At 44.0% G+C, this 16,965-nt stretch overlaps 1 protein-coding gene across 9 annotated transcripts in view; it reads right to left on the bottom strand.

Annotated features, from left to right (window-relative positions):
- Nucleotides 1-5,091: 5,091 nt before the first annotated feature.
- The window catches only part of CYLD (CYLD lysine 63 deubiquitinase), a 1,796,774-nt gene continuing 1,784,900 nt past the window's right edge, over nucleotides 5,092-16,965 (bottom strand). For all 9 annotated transcript variants that reach the window (XM_069639469.1, XM_069639490.1, XM_069639472.1 and 6 more), the window contains one exon: nucleotides 5,092-5,675. In XM_069639469.1, coding sequence (XP_069495570.1) covers nucleotides 5,491-5,675 — 185 coding nt within the window. In that variant the 3' untranslated portion in view covers nucleotides 5,092-5,490. The remainder of the gene's footprint in view (nucleotides 5,676-16,965) is intronic.

Raw genomic sequence — 16,965 nt, 5'->3', positions numbered from 1 at the left:
ATCTATGTGGGGATGGCTTCTGTTCAATTACCACCATCCTAGATAGGAATATGTTCAGTGGCAACGATAAATGCCCCCATGTGGGTTATATCAGCTGATATCACAGCAATCAGCAAGCAACCCATGACAAAGTCTGTGCACTAAATGCATCAGCAGGTCCAACGCTCTTTGGGCCTGAAATGTCACTGCTGTAGCAACTTCCTGTCCCAGGACTGTAGTGCAAAGCTCAATGCTATACCGGATGAATACAGATTATTTAACAAAGCAGAGACATGTTTTGCCTAGATTTTTACACCTAAGACAGTAGCCAATGCCAATTGGCTTCAGATTACATGTTGGGAGTTAATACTGCTGGCTAGTGAATCAGAACATGGATTGCATGCCATAAGGGAAGAACTGAGAGCAATTAGGCTGACCACTCCTCAAAGCCGATATGTTTTGGATCTATTAACTGCAATGGAAGGTAGGTGTGTGCAAAACTGGGTACTTACTCATATACTTTCCAATGACGCGGACAATGGAACACTTACACAGGCAATACATGCAATGCACAATTTGCACATTAAAATGAAGAAAGAGGGTGGGGTGAAAGAAAATGATTGGTCCACGTCATTGATTTCATGGGTACCCACATAGATAAGTAATATGTTCAAGCAGGTGATTCCTGTTCGACTGCTTTTTTTTTTTTGCCCATGTCAATTGATAACGGGATGCTTGAAGATCATGTCTAAAATAATGCCCATGATATCACTCACACTGAAACCAGTCAATGACACTACACATTTGACAAATATTCACACACAAACAGAAGAATGGACTGGCTTAGAGCAGCCTTGCATGGTTAGAATTGAGAATCCAATTGGTCCACAAGGGAGATTTGCGTTATGTCCATCAAGTATGTGTACCAAAAACTACTTTGGACAAGATGAAAGAGCGGGGGTGTAGTTAATTAATTAAATAGAGTCAGGAATGTTCATATGCAAATGCAACATCCTAAATGTAAAGGAAACTACAGACTGCAACATTACTCAAAATGGGAAGGTTCCATGTTTGTGATTCTGGAATTTTTCGATTAGGCCTCATTCCTGCTGCATCCAAGAGAACTTGAAAAGTTGCCAAGTACGTGGTGTGGCTGGATGAGCAGGCAGTGCAAATATTCATTATATCAGTTATTGTTTCATAAAATGAAGATCTTCTCATTCTCTTGCATTACGTTTTTCCAGGTAAGTCGAACACACAGAATAAAAACGTCTTGTATTTTTAGCATTAACCAAATGGAAATACGAAAGTTGCAAAAGATGTGTCCTGGTGCGAATTAGGCATCACGTTGAGGAAATGCCAAAATACGGCATCAAGCTTTGGATCTAGTGCCCTATAGTGAAGTCTTCGTACTGTCAAGTTCATGACGGAGTGGTCTGGTAGCATAAATAATACAAGAAATTACTTCTCAAAAGTGGGGTTTCTGTTGCATTGTTTTTCTATGAGCTCTCTCTCCCTCTTGCTCTTTCCCAAGCAAGATGAACAGACTGCAAACTAACAGTTTCTGTCCTTGGTCTAGCTAACCAATGAGGATCATACCATGTATCAATATGGTCATTGCAAAAGATAGGTTTCACAGGGAGGAAGTTGCAAGTGTATCTAATATTGTTGCCACAAGGTGCCGATTTCACTTTTGCTAATTGCCCTATTAGATCATCTGCAGCAGGATGGATTTGGAAATGCCATGTATAATGTACTAACCAATAGAGTAGGGCAATGTATGTCAATCTTTAGGTTTGTAAATGGCAAGAGCCAGTAGGAGATTAGAGATTTGCATTTACTTAATGTCTGAAATATTATTGTCATTTTGGTTTCTGTCTATAAGAACTGTAGCCCGATGTGGGCAGAGCAAGAGTTCTCAGCCTTTTGGTTAATTAAGACTGACTGACCTCCTGGCTGTTAATTGCATGCATTAGAGTGCTGAATTTCTGCAACTTGTGCACTCGTTGTTGTTTCCTGGATTTATTTGCAGTCAAACAAAAGCTCTGTGAGAGAAATGCTCAGTTTAGTTGTAGATAAACCCCTAGACCAGAGGTGTGCCATCTTTGGCTCACCATATGTTTTAGACTGCAATTCCCATCAATCCTAGCAAGCAAAGCAATTGTAGACCAAAACATCTGGAGAGCCACATGTTGCACACCCATCCACTAAACCCTATAGGCGCTTACATCAAGTACTACCTGATTACTTAGAAAGCAAGATTAATTCCTTACTTCTTGTGCCATATGTTTTATTGGTCTGCCACACGCCAATCTTTTTCCTGTATATTTTGGTAATCCTGTTTCCTGTAGTCTCCTAATGGCATATCACTCTGTGGACATATATGGGTGGTAGTTACATTTATCGTCTTAATCAGAGTTTGCCCATCGTTATCTTCTTGTATACAGATTTTCTTTAAATGGCGAGCAAGATTTGCAGCTATTGCCTGCATTCTTTTCTCCTTTGGGTTACACCAAATGTCCCCAAGTATTTGCTCTTGTCCTAGTTGTTTTAATTCTGCTTATCAGAATGCAAGCCCAGTTCTTGAAATTTAGCTTATTGTAGTGCTGGGCTGCTTTACGGCTCTGTGGCACCACTGCAAATATGTATTAACCCAAACACACAAGGGTACATTCTTGGGAGGATCCTACATCTATACCTCTACATTCCAAACCAAGAAGGCTAAACTTCTCATTATCTGGCAATGTTTTTGTTTTCTGGACTTTTTAGTGTCATCAAATCCGTGGAAGCTCGGGTGTCATATTCTTTTAATCCTAGTGGGTCTTCGTTTATCTGCATCATGAACAGTACAACTGATTTTGAATGTCTCAAAACATAGAAATATGCACCTCAAACCTTGCTGTCGGAAGTTGATATTAGTCGTAAAGTCCCACTTGTTTCATGTAGTAAATTGTTATAATTTCCCTCTTCCTTATCCTTCCCGTTCTCCGATCCTTCCTCTAGTCTTTCCTTTGCTAGATAGCACTATGAAGCTGTCATGTAATTGTGCTCAGCGCATACAAAATAAAACATACAATAAGTAACTGACCTTTTGGGTTTTAGACTGCATCCTGTGCACTTCTGGAACACAATTAATGGGTCAAATTTCAGCAATCAGTTTTTTCATTAACTTGACTTGTGCATCTTCTGCATACTCTTTCCTTTAATATGTCAGAAAATCTAGCTGCTCCTGTTCTGCTTGGAAATTGTCACAATATTAATCTACCTGTTTGATAAGGCGCTGATTTTTGGAGTGTTTTCTCTGAGGCCACTTATAATGCAATCTTCATGTTCATTTATGTTTGTTAAGCTATTAAAACATTTTCTGGAAATTGCAGGATGGCCATCATTTCTATTATTAGTCTCCACGGTGATCAATCCTTTTATTGTGCCGTGGGAGGTGTTGTCATATACCTGTGTCAGTCCTTTGCTCCTCCTGAGATGGGTGCGATTAAGTCAGCTCTATCTATGATTTGCTTGTACGAATCAGCTTGTTTCTTTCTCATTCATACCTTGGTTTTGTTGCAATATTTCTTTGCAGTTATTTACCCATGGTGAACTGCATTTCCTTAGGCTAGTATTCTGAGCACACTGTACGCTATAGGTGATAGTTTCATATGCGACTTGGGGAAGGCTTGGGGTGGGTTGTGCTTTTATTTCAGGCTTTGTATTTAGTGTCCTTTTTTCTATGAGAATATTTTGCTCATCCATTTCTTTTGTAAGAATAACATATGTTTCCGACTTGGTTTAGTCATTATTCCCATTTCTTGTTAAATAAAATCCCAGTCACAAACTGTCCTACATGAGATTTTTATTATATTGTATTGTTCATTTATAACACACTTTATCCCAGACTCCTCCATCCACTAAGTGAAGGAAATGGTTTTGTTATGGATACATCATTTCTACCGGGGTGCAGGCCTTCAGTATCTCATTTCCTGCAGACAGGTTTTCCACTGGGATTCATTGATGGCAGTTGAAGCAGCAGAGTGGCATGTGCAGAACATCTTCCGCCATACTTTTCTGGCGTATTGTTCCTTGGGAATCAGTTTAGATTGCCACCTTTCGTCTGGAATTTACACTCTCTGACCTACACCAACTCCTCTGCATGCCCTTAAAGTCCAGGACCAACTATGCTGCAACAGTAACAGACGTACGCCTTAATTCATCTTAACACGAAAATCCCTGCACTAGCATCTCATCCACATCTGTATGGCCTTTCAAACCATTTGCCAAACCAATATATTCAATCAATGATAGGACTTAAATACTCAAAAATAACAAACTGCAATTATACATTTGTAGATGCTCCCTATGCTAAAATAAAGTTGTACAGACGCTGGTGGCAGGTGATATACAGTGCAAAGTTCCTCACAAAGAAGCTAACCAAACGGACTCCTCCTGCTAGAAGGCATCTTGAGACAATTACGTTTTCAGATTTGTGTTACATAAGTTCAATCAAAAGTACTGCACGACAAACTAATTGTCAGCAGATGAAAATATTTGGTTGGTCTTAAGACCAGCTGTACGTGCGGGGCAATTCACTTAATTGTGGATACCTACAACGTGCACATTAGCACACTGGCACTAAGCCACAGTCAGATCGGAAACAGCTATATCCCAAATATTAATAGCAGTAAAGACAATGGGAGATAGACGGCAGTTCATATTTCTTTGATGATGGCAAGGCTTCCTAAGTTATGTACAGTGTCATGACTTAAGGACTCGCAGGACTCTTGTTCTTCCTACCATATATTTTATCAGACTGCATTGATGATTTATTTATTAGCCCAATATTTTAGTGCTCGACTTTCATGAAGTTGAGTGGCCGATGGGACACATTGGGAACAAGATCTCTATTTTTCTAGGGTACAGCAAAAACGGAAGCCTCAAGGAGTGTGGTAGGTAGACTACACCAAGCCAGGAGGATTGAGACTAAAAAAACAAAGTAGAACCGATATGCGAGGAGGAACCTATCAAACGCCAATACTATAATACTTCTGAATTACTGCTCACTTTTCACAACAGTTTGATTTGTTCCTTGCTGATGTCGCACAGTACTGCCACAAAGCATTAAATAGATCAAGTTATTTTAATTCCAGCTTAAAAGGCACACAACCAGTGACGATAAATCCAGCATCAGAATTTTAAGGAATGCAAAACACAAAACACTCTGTACATATATATTACATTGCAAATAAACTTAACAGGATTTTGTGATTTAACCTAAAATTAAAACAAAATTTTAACAAAGCACTTTAAAATTTAAAGCTTTAGCATGTCATGTCAGTTTATGAGATGCATAATTAAAGCAAACATTTTCCATAATGCAAAAATGCTTCTTAATAAATAATGTAACCACAGAGCTGAATACATAGTTTATAAAATGCATTAAATGAATGCAACATAAAAAGTCTTTCTAGTGCATTAGAAATTTGAATCGTCTTTTTTCCCCACTCTATGGAGCACAGTTCACTTGTACAAGCTCATGGTTGGACTTTGATACATGCACATGTAAGCATCGCAGAGGAGCCTCCGTGCATATCCTTGAATATTTCGAGGGTCCAGGGTGTGAAGTTCATCTGGAGACATTCTCAGGTACTCTCCAACCTCTGGGCATGGGGTAACTTGAGGGATGTTAAACCCATTCTGACCTCCTGGTGGGAACACATAAGTACAATTTAGAATGACACCAATTTAAAAACTGCAATCAACTAATACATACAAGTTAGCACACTTAGAAATGTCACCAGTGTCAGATAATGAATGCTACAATCATGTATAATAATTTGACCACTGACTGAAGTTGCAAGTGTAAGTGGACATGCACTAGCGTGGCATCATCAAGCTTAGAGAAGCACCCATGACTCTCCCATTTCTGGAAAATGCCTTCCACCTCTCAGGATAATTTATCAGTATCATTTAAAAAGTGTGCGATCTCTGGTTAAATGGTTGCCTGGGGCTCGCCTGGAAGCCACATGGTTTCAAGAAGCAAAGTAGTGTCATTTTGCAACCCAGCAGAATCCGATTCAGTGGCAAGATAGAGATTTACTGCGGTGCAAATGGAACCAAAAACCCCTTGATTGCAATGAGGGGGAATATATGTCACAGAGGAGGCGAAAGGGCTTCCGCAGAACAAATTACTTACCCCTGGTAATGTTCTTTCTGAAGGATGTTCCTCCCACAAATTCCACATCTCAGATATTTCCTGCTCTGTAGAACTCTCAGAAAAGTTTTCTACCAGCAGGTGGTGCTGTGCCGTTCAGCCTTGAGAATTCAGCTGTCTGCCTGGGACCGGGTGTGACATTGACGCCAGTATACATGGCATTCCCAGCGCCCCCCTTTACCTCAGTTGTCATTTTCACACCATGCACAGCCGCATTAGGGATTCAAGACAAAGAATAGACGCTTACGGGTTAAAGGTGAGAGCTATGATAGAAACATAGGAGAAAGCTCCTAAACAACGGAGTAGGTTGGGAGGTTGATGAGGAATCTGTGGGAGAAACATCAATCAGAAAGAACATAACCAGATGTAAGTAATTTATTCTTCTAATGGATTGTCTTCCCACAGATTCCTAATCTTAGATAGAAGTTCATAGAGGAAGGATGGAGCGAACTCTGACAATAATGTTACCACCTTTTGGAGGACAGCTCTGCCAAAACTAATTGGTGGATAGGGAATGCAGGTAGTGGGGTTTTGCGAACGTATGGATGGAAGCCCACGTTGCAACTTGACAAATATCCTTCAACGGCACTCGTCTTTCAAGAGCTAAGGTAGCTGCCACAACCCTAGTCAAGTGTGCCCTCAAAACATGAGGGCCTTGCTTACACACTCTAGTGTAACACTCCGAGACACAAAGCATAATCCATATGGAAATCATATGTTTTGTGTCTCCATTGCCTGTTTTCAGGTCGGTGTAACCAATGAAAAGTTGGTCTTCCGGTCTGAATTAGTACATCCGAGCAATCAGTGGTTGAGAGCGGTGCTTCTCCACTTAAAAAATAAAAAAAATAAAAAAGTTTTACTGTTCCTTTACTTTTATTTTAAAAAGAAACCATTCCGGAATATTTCCATTTTAAGTAAGTGTAGGAAGAAGTTGAAACTTGCACTTCAGTTCACTGCGCTGAACATTCCCTTAAATAGCAGGGTTTGTTTGGGGGTTTGGATTGCGCATTGGAAGGTGTGTGGCATTGGGGTTTGTGGGGGGTGGAGGCAGGGCAGCAGGGAACATAGTTCCACTACTTCCTTTTGTACACTGTGAGCACTGCACAGCAATAGAGAAGCTCAGAGCCCTTTCAGGATAGAGTCTATGTAGTCTCTACTCCTGCTTAACTTGGTGAAGAGGTGGATAGAATGCTGGCAAACAAATTGCTTGTGACGAATGAAACTCAGATACAACCTTCAGAAGAAACGAAGGATATACCCTAAGAGTTACCTTGTCTTGAGTAAAAATCATAAATGGTGGCTTGCAGGGTAGGGCCTGTAATTGGCTCACCCTTCGAGCTGATGATATAGCAACCAAGAAGGCCGACTTCCATATGAGAAGTCTCAAAGGACAGAAATGCCTTGGCTCAAACCGAGAAGCCATTATGAATGTCAATACAAGGTTCAAGTCCCATGCGGGCACCACTATGGGGGTCGGAGTGAAGATGTTTGTTAGGCCAGGCCTTTAAAAAACTGGACCACCAAAGGGATTGTGAAAAACAACCCCTGCTAGAGCGTGCACTTAAAAATAGAGCGTGCAACTAAATAGCCCTTGATGCTGGTGACCTGAAGACCCTGGCCCTCATAGGTTTCTGGGTATCCCGCTGATAATTAAGATACCGGGAAACGGACCTACCATTAACAGTGCATGACATTTCGGTATTAACAGGATATTCCAGGTGCTGGCAACGGAGGTAAATCCCCATTCCATGGAGTCCTCTTGGACTCCATGGAGGGGATTGCCGGTATTTCGGGTGCGGTAGAAGAAGACGGGACAAGAGAAGAACATAAGATAAAAAGAGAGGGTCTCACTCAAAGAGGTGCGTTTTAAATTGTCTCTTAAAGGGAGGGGGGTTATTTTCTTGTCACAGGTCTAAGGGGAGTGAGTTCCATTAGAGTGCTGCCTGAGAGCAGAAGGGATGACTGTTCCCTCTTGTACGTTTAGTACGAGGACATACCAGACGGAGGGAGGCACTGGAGCGTAGAGTACCTTTAGGCTCATAAAGCACCAGACATTCTCTCAAGTAGGCAGGGGCTCTGCAGAAAATGCATTTGTGGACCAATATGTTGGTTTTAAATTGGACTCTAGCTGCTACAGGGAGGCAGTGAAGGTCCTTCCTGTGGTTGGATATGTGGTCTCTCTTGAGAGTGTTTTTAGTGATCCTTACAGCTTCATTTTGTAAAGTTTCCAGTTTTTGAATGCTAACTTTGTTAGTTCCACTCAGCAGGGCATTGCAGTAGTCAGTTTTTATTAGAGACATACGGTTTAATCTGTCTTGGCATTCCGAGATGGTATTGCAAACTTTTCACGTTTTGTTCGGCGTGAAGTTCTGAGCTCAACGAGGCTTCAAAATATGGGGACAGTGTCTTTACTTTTCTGATAATGAGACATTGTTAATCTCTCATGCTGCAGTGAATATCTCATGCTCTTCCGGGATTAGTCCCTCAGTGTTGAAGTGTGCTTCTGTGATTCCCCTATTGAAAAAGCAGACTCTTGATCGACTCCTTCCTGGTAATTTTCGTCCCATCTCTCTTTTACCCTTCTTTATGAAGTTGCATGAGTATCTCCTCTACTGATCAAATTTTGCGAGTCCATGGCTGTGCTCAACATGTTCCAATCTGGCTTTAGACCAGGCTGGGGCACTGAGACTGAGACTGAGCTGGTCTCAGTGCTCGATGACCTGACGCTTATAGCTGATCAGGGTGGAGTGGCGGCCTTGATTCTTTTGAATCTTTCGGCCGCATTTCATACTATCGATCACGCCATCCTGATCAGTTGGCTGTCATCGGCTGGCATGTCGGGTGCTGTTCCCTCATGTTTTCGCTCTTTTTTGTCAGACCAGTCTCAGCAACTGTTACTTCGACCTTTTCTTTCTGCAGTTGTGGCTTTGCTGTGTGGGGTTCAGCAGGGCTCTGCCCTGTCCCCCAAATTGTTCAACATCTACATTAATTTTTTTCTTTTTTATTTATTTGTATTTATAAAGCGCACAAGCAGCCCTGACGCATCGTGGTGCTGTTACAGTTGGTTTAGTTACATGAGCAATGCAGAGTAGGGAACATTCACATTCATATTAAGGAAATTGTAAGTGAAACATTTGCTTGGTGACCTATGCCACAGTGGTTCAGGGGTTACAGGTGAAACAGGCCGTATTGCCAGGCTGGCAGTACACAGCAGTATCAAAGTGCATCAAGGTGAAGAACAATTACAACAAACCGATACAATGAACGCAATGAGATGTCAGGCTAGAGGGTTCCTTGGTTACAGAGGAACCCGATAGTGGAAATACGCTCCTTGAGTAGGGAGTGGGAGAGGGACAGGGATAGAGGGCTGCATTGCTGGTCAAACTGAAGAGTTTAGCGCTTTGCGGAAGGCAGCATATGATTAATTCCTGAGAGTAGTGGGCAGCGCGTTCCAATTTGTGGGTGCTAGGTATTGGAAGCTGGCACCCCCTGCCTTGGCTCTTTTGAAGGAGGGGACAGAGGTAAGGTTGGTATGTTGGTAACGAGTAGGTCTAAAGGAGAAAGTAGGTAATATTTTTTCAGATAGGTACCTGGGGGCTGCGAGGGAGAGACACTTGTGTGTGATGGCCATGGTCTTGAAGAGAATTCAGCCTGCAACTGCCCTAATCTGATCCCACGGCTTTAGATGCTACTCGTATGTTGATGACACACAGATCTTGGTCTGGCTTGACTTACTCCATCTGTCTAATGTCACTCAGCTACCAGATTGCCTTTCTGTAGCGGAATTCTGGATGAGTGAAAACTGGCGAAAACTCAATGCAGAGAAGACAAAGGTGCTGATAGTGGGAGTCGATGCTGTTCCTTCACTTTGGACACTGTCCCTCTGGCCATCTGCGTTGGGTACTTTCCCGGTGGCGGTTCCTACTGTTAAAAATCTGGGTGTTAAAATATCGGCTTCCCTTTCCATGGCTTCTCAGATCGGTTCGATCTGCCAGGCTGCCCACTTCCAACTTAAAATACTTAGGAAGGTTTTGCCCTATATTCCGCTTCATCTGCGTGCCCCAGCAGTCTCTGCCCTGGTTGTCAGCATGAATGACTATTGCAATTCCCTATATCTGGCTCAACTGGACTATCTAATCCATCGTTTGCAGGTGTTACAAAATTCTGCTGCTCGCCTTGCTACGGGTAGCCCGTACCGAGAGCATATTTCAGAAGTTCTTAGGTCTCTCCACTGCCTTCCAGTGGCTAAGCGTGTGTCTGTTAAATCCCTTTGCTAAGTGCATAGGGCTTTTAATGCTGCTATTCCGTAATATCTGCAATTGAAATTCTGACCTTATGCCCCTGCTCGCGAACTGCGCTCAGCTGACCGCTCCCTTCTGGCTGTCCCTAGAGTCCAGGGTGCAAGAATGGGAGGCCGCGCTTTCTCGGTTAGAGCCGCCATGTTGTTGAATGCCCTGCCGATCGCCCTTTGGGCCTGTCTGACTCACATGCTTTTTAGGAAAGCTTTGAAAACTCTTACTTCTCTAGGTTCTTCTCTTTTCTTGTTTTTGCTTAAATTAGCTTCAGTCTTAGCGCAAGATTGCCTTTTCGGTGCTGGGTGCGCTGTACCTCGGTAAGAAGAATTCTAACATAATGTTAAAGTGCAAGTATTTAGGATCTAGTATGGACCTTGCCTGGGAGGGCTCAAATATCCTTATCTCGGTCTAAGAGCCATTTAAACACATACAGTTAGGCAACATTTAGAGACCAATGGGTTCATAGATGAGTGGGAGTCTATCCAAATCTTATTTCTAGTCACCACTCAATTCCATTAGTAGCTGGGTGTCGTCTGCATAGTTGGTAAACTGCACTTTCATGTCTGTGACCATGTCACAGAATGGTTTACTATAGACATTAAACAGGACAGGGGAGAGACATGACTTTCCGCCCACCCTCCAGGACACCACAGATGATGTCTTCTGGGTCTGAAGTAACAATGTCCCACTGCACACGAGATATCCTGTTGCTGAGGAAAGAGCTAAGCCATTTGACCACATTTTCGGAGCAGCAGCCTATGGTTGTTAATGTTTGTAATAGTTGTTCATGGTTAAGGAGATTGAACACAGAGGATACATCCAATAATATTAGGAGGCCAGTTTTACCTTTGTTGACAATATTGAGCATTTGACATTGAAGATCTAACAGTGCAGTCTCAGTGCCATGGTTGGGCCTGAAGCCCGATTGTCTAGAGTGCAGAATAGAGTTGAGTTCTAAGAACTCTTAGAGTTGGATACCAGGCATATCGACAATCTTCAGTAAGAATGGGGCGTTAGTGATGGGACTTGCACTAGAAGGGCCTTTGCGGTTCAAGTTGGGTTTCTTGAGATGGGGGGTCACTATCACTTGTTTGAAGGTATCAGGTATGGAGTTATGGGCAAAAGACGAGTTGATAAAGCGTGTGAGAAACGGTGCAAAGATCTTTCCATTTTCTATGATGATTCGTGATGGGATAATATCACTTACACAGATGGTGGGGCGCATATTTTCAACTACTTTAGTTGTTTCCACTATAGAGATATGTTTGAAATCAAATATAGGTCTATTTGGTCTGTTTTAGATTAAGTCCATTCACGTTCGGCCTCTGTCTTTACTTTCTTCATGGTTTCATGGTTGCTAACTTGTGGGTAAAGCATGTGCTATGGTTAATCCCTTTTCTGATTGTCTTAATTTTTCAATGGAGCAACCTGATTCAGTGTTTCTGAAATATAAGTTGTATATGAATCACCTAGAATGCCTGGGGAGTCTAAATAGGTAGTGGAGGTCATGAGTTGATCAATACAGTTATTCAAGTCTGCTGGTGTAACTTTATTGAGGTTCCTGCTGAGAAGCCTCTGCGTTTTTTTAACGTTGCCAAAATGTTTCTCAGGTAGTTTGATCTTGAATTCTACAAAATGATGGTCGGACCATATGCAGAGTTTAGGTTCTACCTCCTGAATTTAATCACGTGGGTTCCAAGATCAGAACCCCCAAAGTCCAATATCCGGCACATAATTAGTCCCAGAGCCTGGAGGATTCTCGTACATGCATCCCTAGTGCAGTTTACCGTATCATATTTGCACTCATCCCGTCCAGTGCGAGAGATCAATAGTGACTGTAATGTATAGGGAAATAGTGAGGTGCGCTCAGCCGGAGATGTGGGTGCAGAAGGTTACCTGGCATCCAATAGAACGCAAAATGAGCCTGAGCTGCCAAGTAGTACAATTCCATGTCAGGAGCAGATACACCGCCCTGTTCGAATGGCCTAGTAAATACCTCCCATCAAATACACAGATATTTAGGGTGTCAGACCAACTGGATTAGTAGGGATCGGAGTTGCTGGAAAAGTTCCCTACCCAAGTACACCAGGATATTCTGGAATAAATAGAGCATCTTGGGGAGAATAAGCATTTTAGAGAGGGAGATCCTGCACCAAATTGAGAGGGGTAACACCATGCCAACTTGTGTTTCAATGTTGCTAAAGCGGACCAGTGATTTATCGTCAGAAGCCTTTTACAGTCTCAGTTGATTTCAGCTCCCCGGTACCTCACCAAGGATCACTTCCACCTACAGTCTCTGATGTCGGGTGGGCACACTGTGTCATCAACCAAAGGAAACAGGATCGACTTAGACCATGTAATTTCAGTCCCCGAGAATGACCCGAACCAAGCCACCTCTCATAAGTCCGTGGATGTAAGTTAATTCTGGAATTCCTGATGCATAAGAGAATATCATCCGGCCATAAGCCAACCCCCTGTTCACATAAGTCGTCTCAGCCTGACTGTCAGAGACTCCATCGCAATGGTAAACAGGAGCGGCAACAGAAAGCAGCCCTCCCAAGATTAAAGAACTTGCTGATCGCACCCAGTTCAAGAATTTTAGCTGCTGGTCCGGAATATAGCAATCAGACTCTTTTTAGAAAAATCTGATAGGCCCATTGTCTCCAGGACCAAGAACAAGTACCTTAACACTAAGAAATCGAATGACTTCTCAAAGGGCAGTTACTTCCTGAACCTTGGGGTAATTCTGAGCGAGAATAGCAAAGAGTCTACACAGGTTTAAGGTTGTCGATCTAGCTGGAAGGAACCCTGATTGATCCAGATGTATATACAGGGTGACATGCTTAATGAGACACGTAGCCAACATCTTAGCAAAAACCTTTGTGTCCAAATTAAGGAGCGAAATGACCTCTAGGAGGCACAACGGGCTGGATATTTATCCCGTTTAAAATTTAGAGGAAACTAAGTATTTAGCGCTTAATTTATTGACAGAGTTAGGGTTCCCTTCACATAGGCCTCTTACCAGACCTTGACCACAAGTGGTGCAAATTCCTTGCTTGTAGAATTCAGCACTCAAAACATTCAGAACCAGGGGACTTTACAGTTGGGAGGTCTCTAACTGCCATGATTATTTCTTCCACCATGATTGGAGAACGGAAGTCCTCCAGGGCTTCTACAGCCAACCTCTCGGGGGGTGTACTCCTGGATGTAAGCTCACAAGTCCGGCATCTCAACCATATCATTTTTCAAAAACAGCTTGGCTTAGTAATAGCAATGTCAACAGGACTTTGTCCGGAGAAGTATGTAGCCCTCTGCCACCCCTCTCTCCTCTCACCAACCACACCAGTGTCCACCCCATCCAATTTATTTGACCATATTTACGATCCAACACAGGACCATTTAGAAATTGTATTTCCCTAGTCGCTGCCTTCCTGAATTGGTCCAGCTTGTCTTTAAGATGGAGCTCCACAGCCTTCATCTCCTTCTCTAAGTTTGTCATTTAGTGACGCACTATACGTAATACCCCCAGCTCAGTGCCCATACATATCCCTCTCAGATACAGCTTGAAAGCCTCCCATATTGAAGTCACCCTTGGTGTGAAACCAACACTGGCCTCAAAGAATGATTTCGCCACAGCAGATACTTCCATGCCAGCCTTTTTAGCGGGTGGGGCTACACACCTTCGAGCATGCACCCTCACTGCCCCTCTCTCCACCTACACCCCGCCCCTCTACACCAGGAACTCAAGACTGGGGTCAAGGCTCACGTACCCCTCTAGCGCCCTACATGTTCCGCTTTACAAGCTCACCTGCATTAAAGGCTTTGGATGTTCCTCAGCTCCCGGGGTCACCCACGTGACAGCCATGCCCGCAACTCAAAGCATGGATCAAACTGCCCAGTCTACGTGCATTGCCAAACGTTCACACCCGCCCACAATCCAGCTATCTTCACAATTTCCTCTCTGTGAGAAATCTGGGCGAATGCAAAGCAGGATGCACAGGATGCTATCAATTCTAAGACTGCGCACTCGCGCCATAAGACCAACGCACACGAAAGCAGCCCAAACCCAGCACCCAACACATTCTGTTGAGCACCCAGCACGGTCCTCGCCCGCTAGCGCTCCTGAGATTACAGCAAGGGATCCAGAGTTTTCAGTTCCTCCCACTCGGTCGGAAACCAAGGGAACCCTCACTATGCCTATTATAGACATCTCCCAGGAAGTCAGAGTGTACGCCCCTATGTCACCGCCATTATTGGCCACCACTGTGCCTGTTATTATGAATCCTGATACTGCCATACCTGCTGCCCATATGTTACTGCCAGTTTTGGCCACCACTGTGCCTGTTAATGCTCCTCCTGACACTGCCATACTTGCTGCCCCAATGTTACCGCCAGTTTTAGCTACCACTGTGCCCGTGAATACCAATCTTGATACTGCCATTCTTGCTGCCCATATGTTACCGCCAGTTTTGGCCACCACTGTGCTTGTTAATGCTCATCCTGATACTGCCATACTTGCTGCCCATATGTTACCGCCAGTTGTGACTACCACTTTGCCTGTGAATGCTAATCTTGATATTGCCATACTTATTGCCCCTATGTTACCACCAGTTTTGGCTACCACTGTGCCTGTGAATACCAATCTTGATACTGCCTTACCTGCTGCCCCTCTGTTACCGCCAGTTTTGGCTACCACTGTGCCTGTGAATAACAATCATGATACTGCCTTACCTGCCGCCCCTATGTTGCCGCCAGTTATTGCCACCACTATGACTGAATACTAATTGACACTGCCAAAATGATCGCCCCTATGATACTGCCAGTAGTTGTCACCAGTGTGCCCGTAATCTACAACAATGATACTGCCCTATTATAGGCCCCTAGCATACCTGCCACCTCCCACCCCGGCCCACTCAGCTGTGCCCTCATCAATGCCCGGTCGCTCCCAGCCCATGCCCTGGACATTCACGACTTCATCACCAGCTGCAACCTTGATCTACTAATCGTCAGCGAAACCTGGCTACACAAAGCATCTGGCCCTGCCCTTGCCCTACCCCTTCCCCTGCGTTACACCATTTTTAGGCAAGATCGCACCCTTCAGAAAGGTGGAGGGTTAGCTCTCATAGCCAAAGAGACCATACCGATCAGAACGGTGCAAGGAAACTAGACTTTAACAGTGACTGCCTGCTCCTCAAAGTCAACCCTTCCCCAACTGCACCATTGCCCTCCACATTATGTACCGACCACCTGGCCCAGTCACGGATTTCCAAGATGCCCTTTTACACGCCATCTCGGATAATCTAAAAAAACCTCCAAAGCTATTCTCCATGGAGACCTAAACTTTGGCCTGAACAACCCTGCCGACTCCCATGCAGCCACCCTCAACAAAGCTCTATCCTCCTTAGGCTTCAAACAGGCTGTTACGGACCCCACCCACATCAAAGGACGCACCCTTGACTGGGTCGCCCACCACAACTGCCCTCTCACGATCACAGCTATCTCACCTATTCCCTGGTCAGACCACCACTCCATTCCTTTTAAACTCAACCTAGCCAAGGAGCCTCCCCTACAAATGACTCCTCTCCCCCCGGCTCTCCCCAGGAGCTCACGAAGGATAGGCTTTTACCCTACCTCCGGGTGCCTGCCCTCCAGTCCCCTTTATCCAATGACCTGGGTACCCTTGCCTCCACCTACAACACCATCATAACCCAAGCGGTTGACGCCATTGCCCCACTCACCTCTAGGAAAGCTAAGCGCACCAAACACACAAATGCGTGGTTCTCCTCTGAGCTTGTAGAGTTGTGTACAAGAAAGAGAACAGCACACTCCACTTGGTTAGCCAAGCCTAGTGACTCCTCTAAAGTAGCATTCAAGACTATCTCCAGAGAATATGAAGCTGCCATAATTAAAGCCAAGTCCAACTCGTTCAACACTAGGATAGCAAACGCTAAATCAGACTCGAAAGAGATCTTTGCCTTTTTTAGGGAGCTTGAATCCCCAGCTCCCACACCGCCAACCCTCACCAAAAATGACGAGTGGTGTAACAGTATCCAGACTGCCTTGCTTGACAAATTGAACATCCTTCAAAACAAAATCATCGACTACCAACAGGCCCCAAGACAACAAATATCTAACCTTCACTGTAACACTTCTTGTAACGCCCCCTCCTTTTCCTTCAAGAATATGAGTGAACAGGAAGTCATAGCCCTCCTTAAATAATCAAACCAACCCTCCAATTGTAAAGGGGATGCCTGCCCCGTTCAACATATTAAAGAATGTGCCTCCAGCCTCGCACCCGTTCCTTACAGCCTTTATCAATGCCTCCTTCACATCCAGCCACGTCCCAGCTTGCCTCAAAAAAGCCTGGGTTCACCTGCTCGTGAAGAAACCCGCCCTCGACCCAACCATCCCAGGGAACTACAGACCCATCACCACAGTCCCATTTCTCTTAAAAATCCTTGACAAAGCAGCCCACCTGCAGGTCCA

This window comes from Ambystoma mexicanum, chromosome 1q (genome assembly GCF_040938575.1).
Source record: "Ambystoma mexicanum isolate Mex_15411 chromosome 1q, UKY_AmexF1_1, whole genome shotgun sequence".
Lineage (NCBI taxonomy): Eukaryota > Metazoa > Chordata > Amphibia > Caudata > Ambystomatidae > Ambystoma > Ambystoma mexicanum.
The sequence above is the reverse complement of the archived record's forward strand: the minus strand, read 5'-3'. Positions and strand labels throughout refer to the sequence as shown.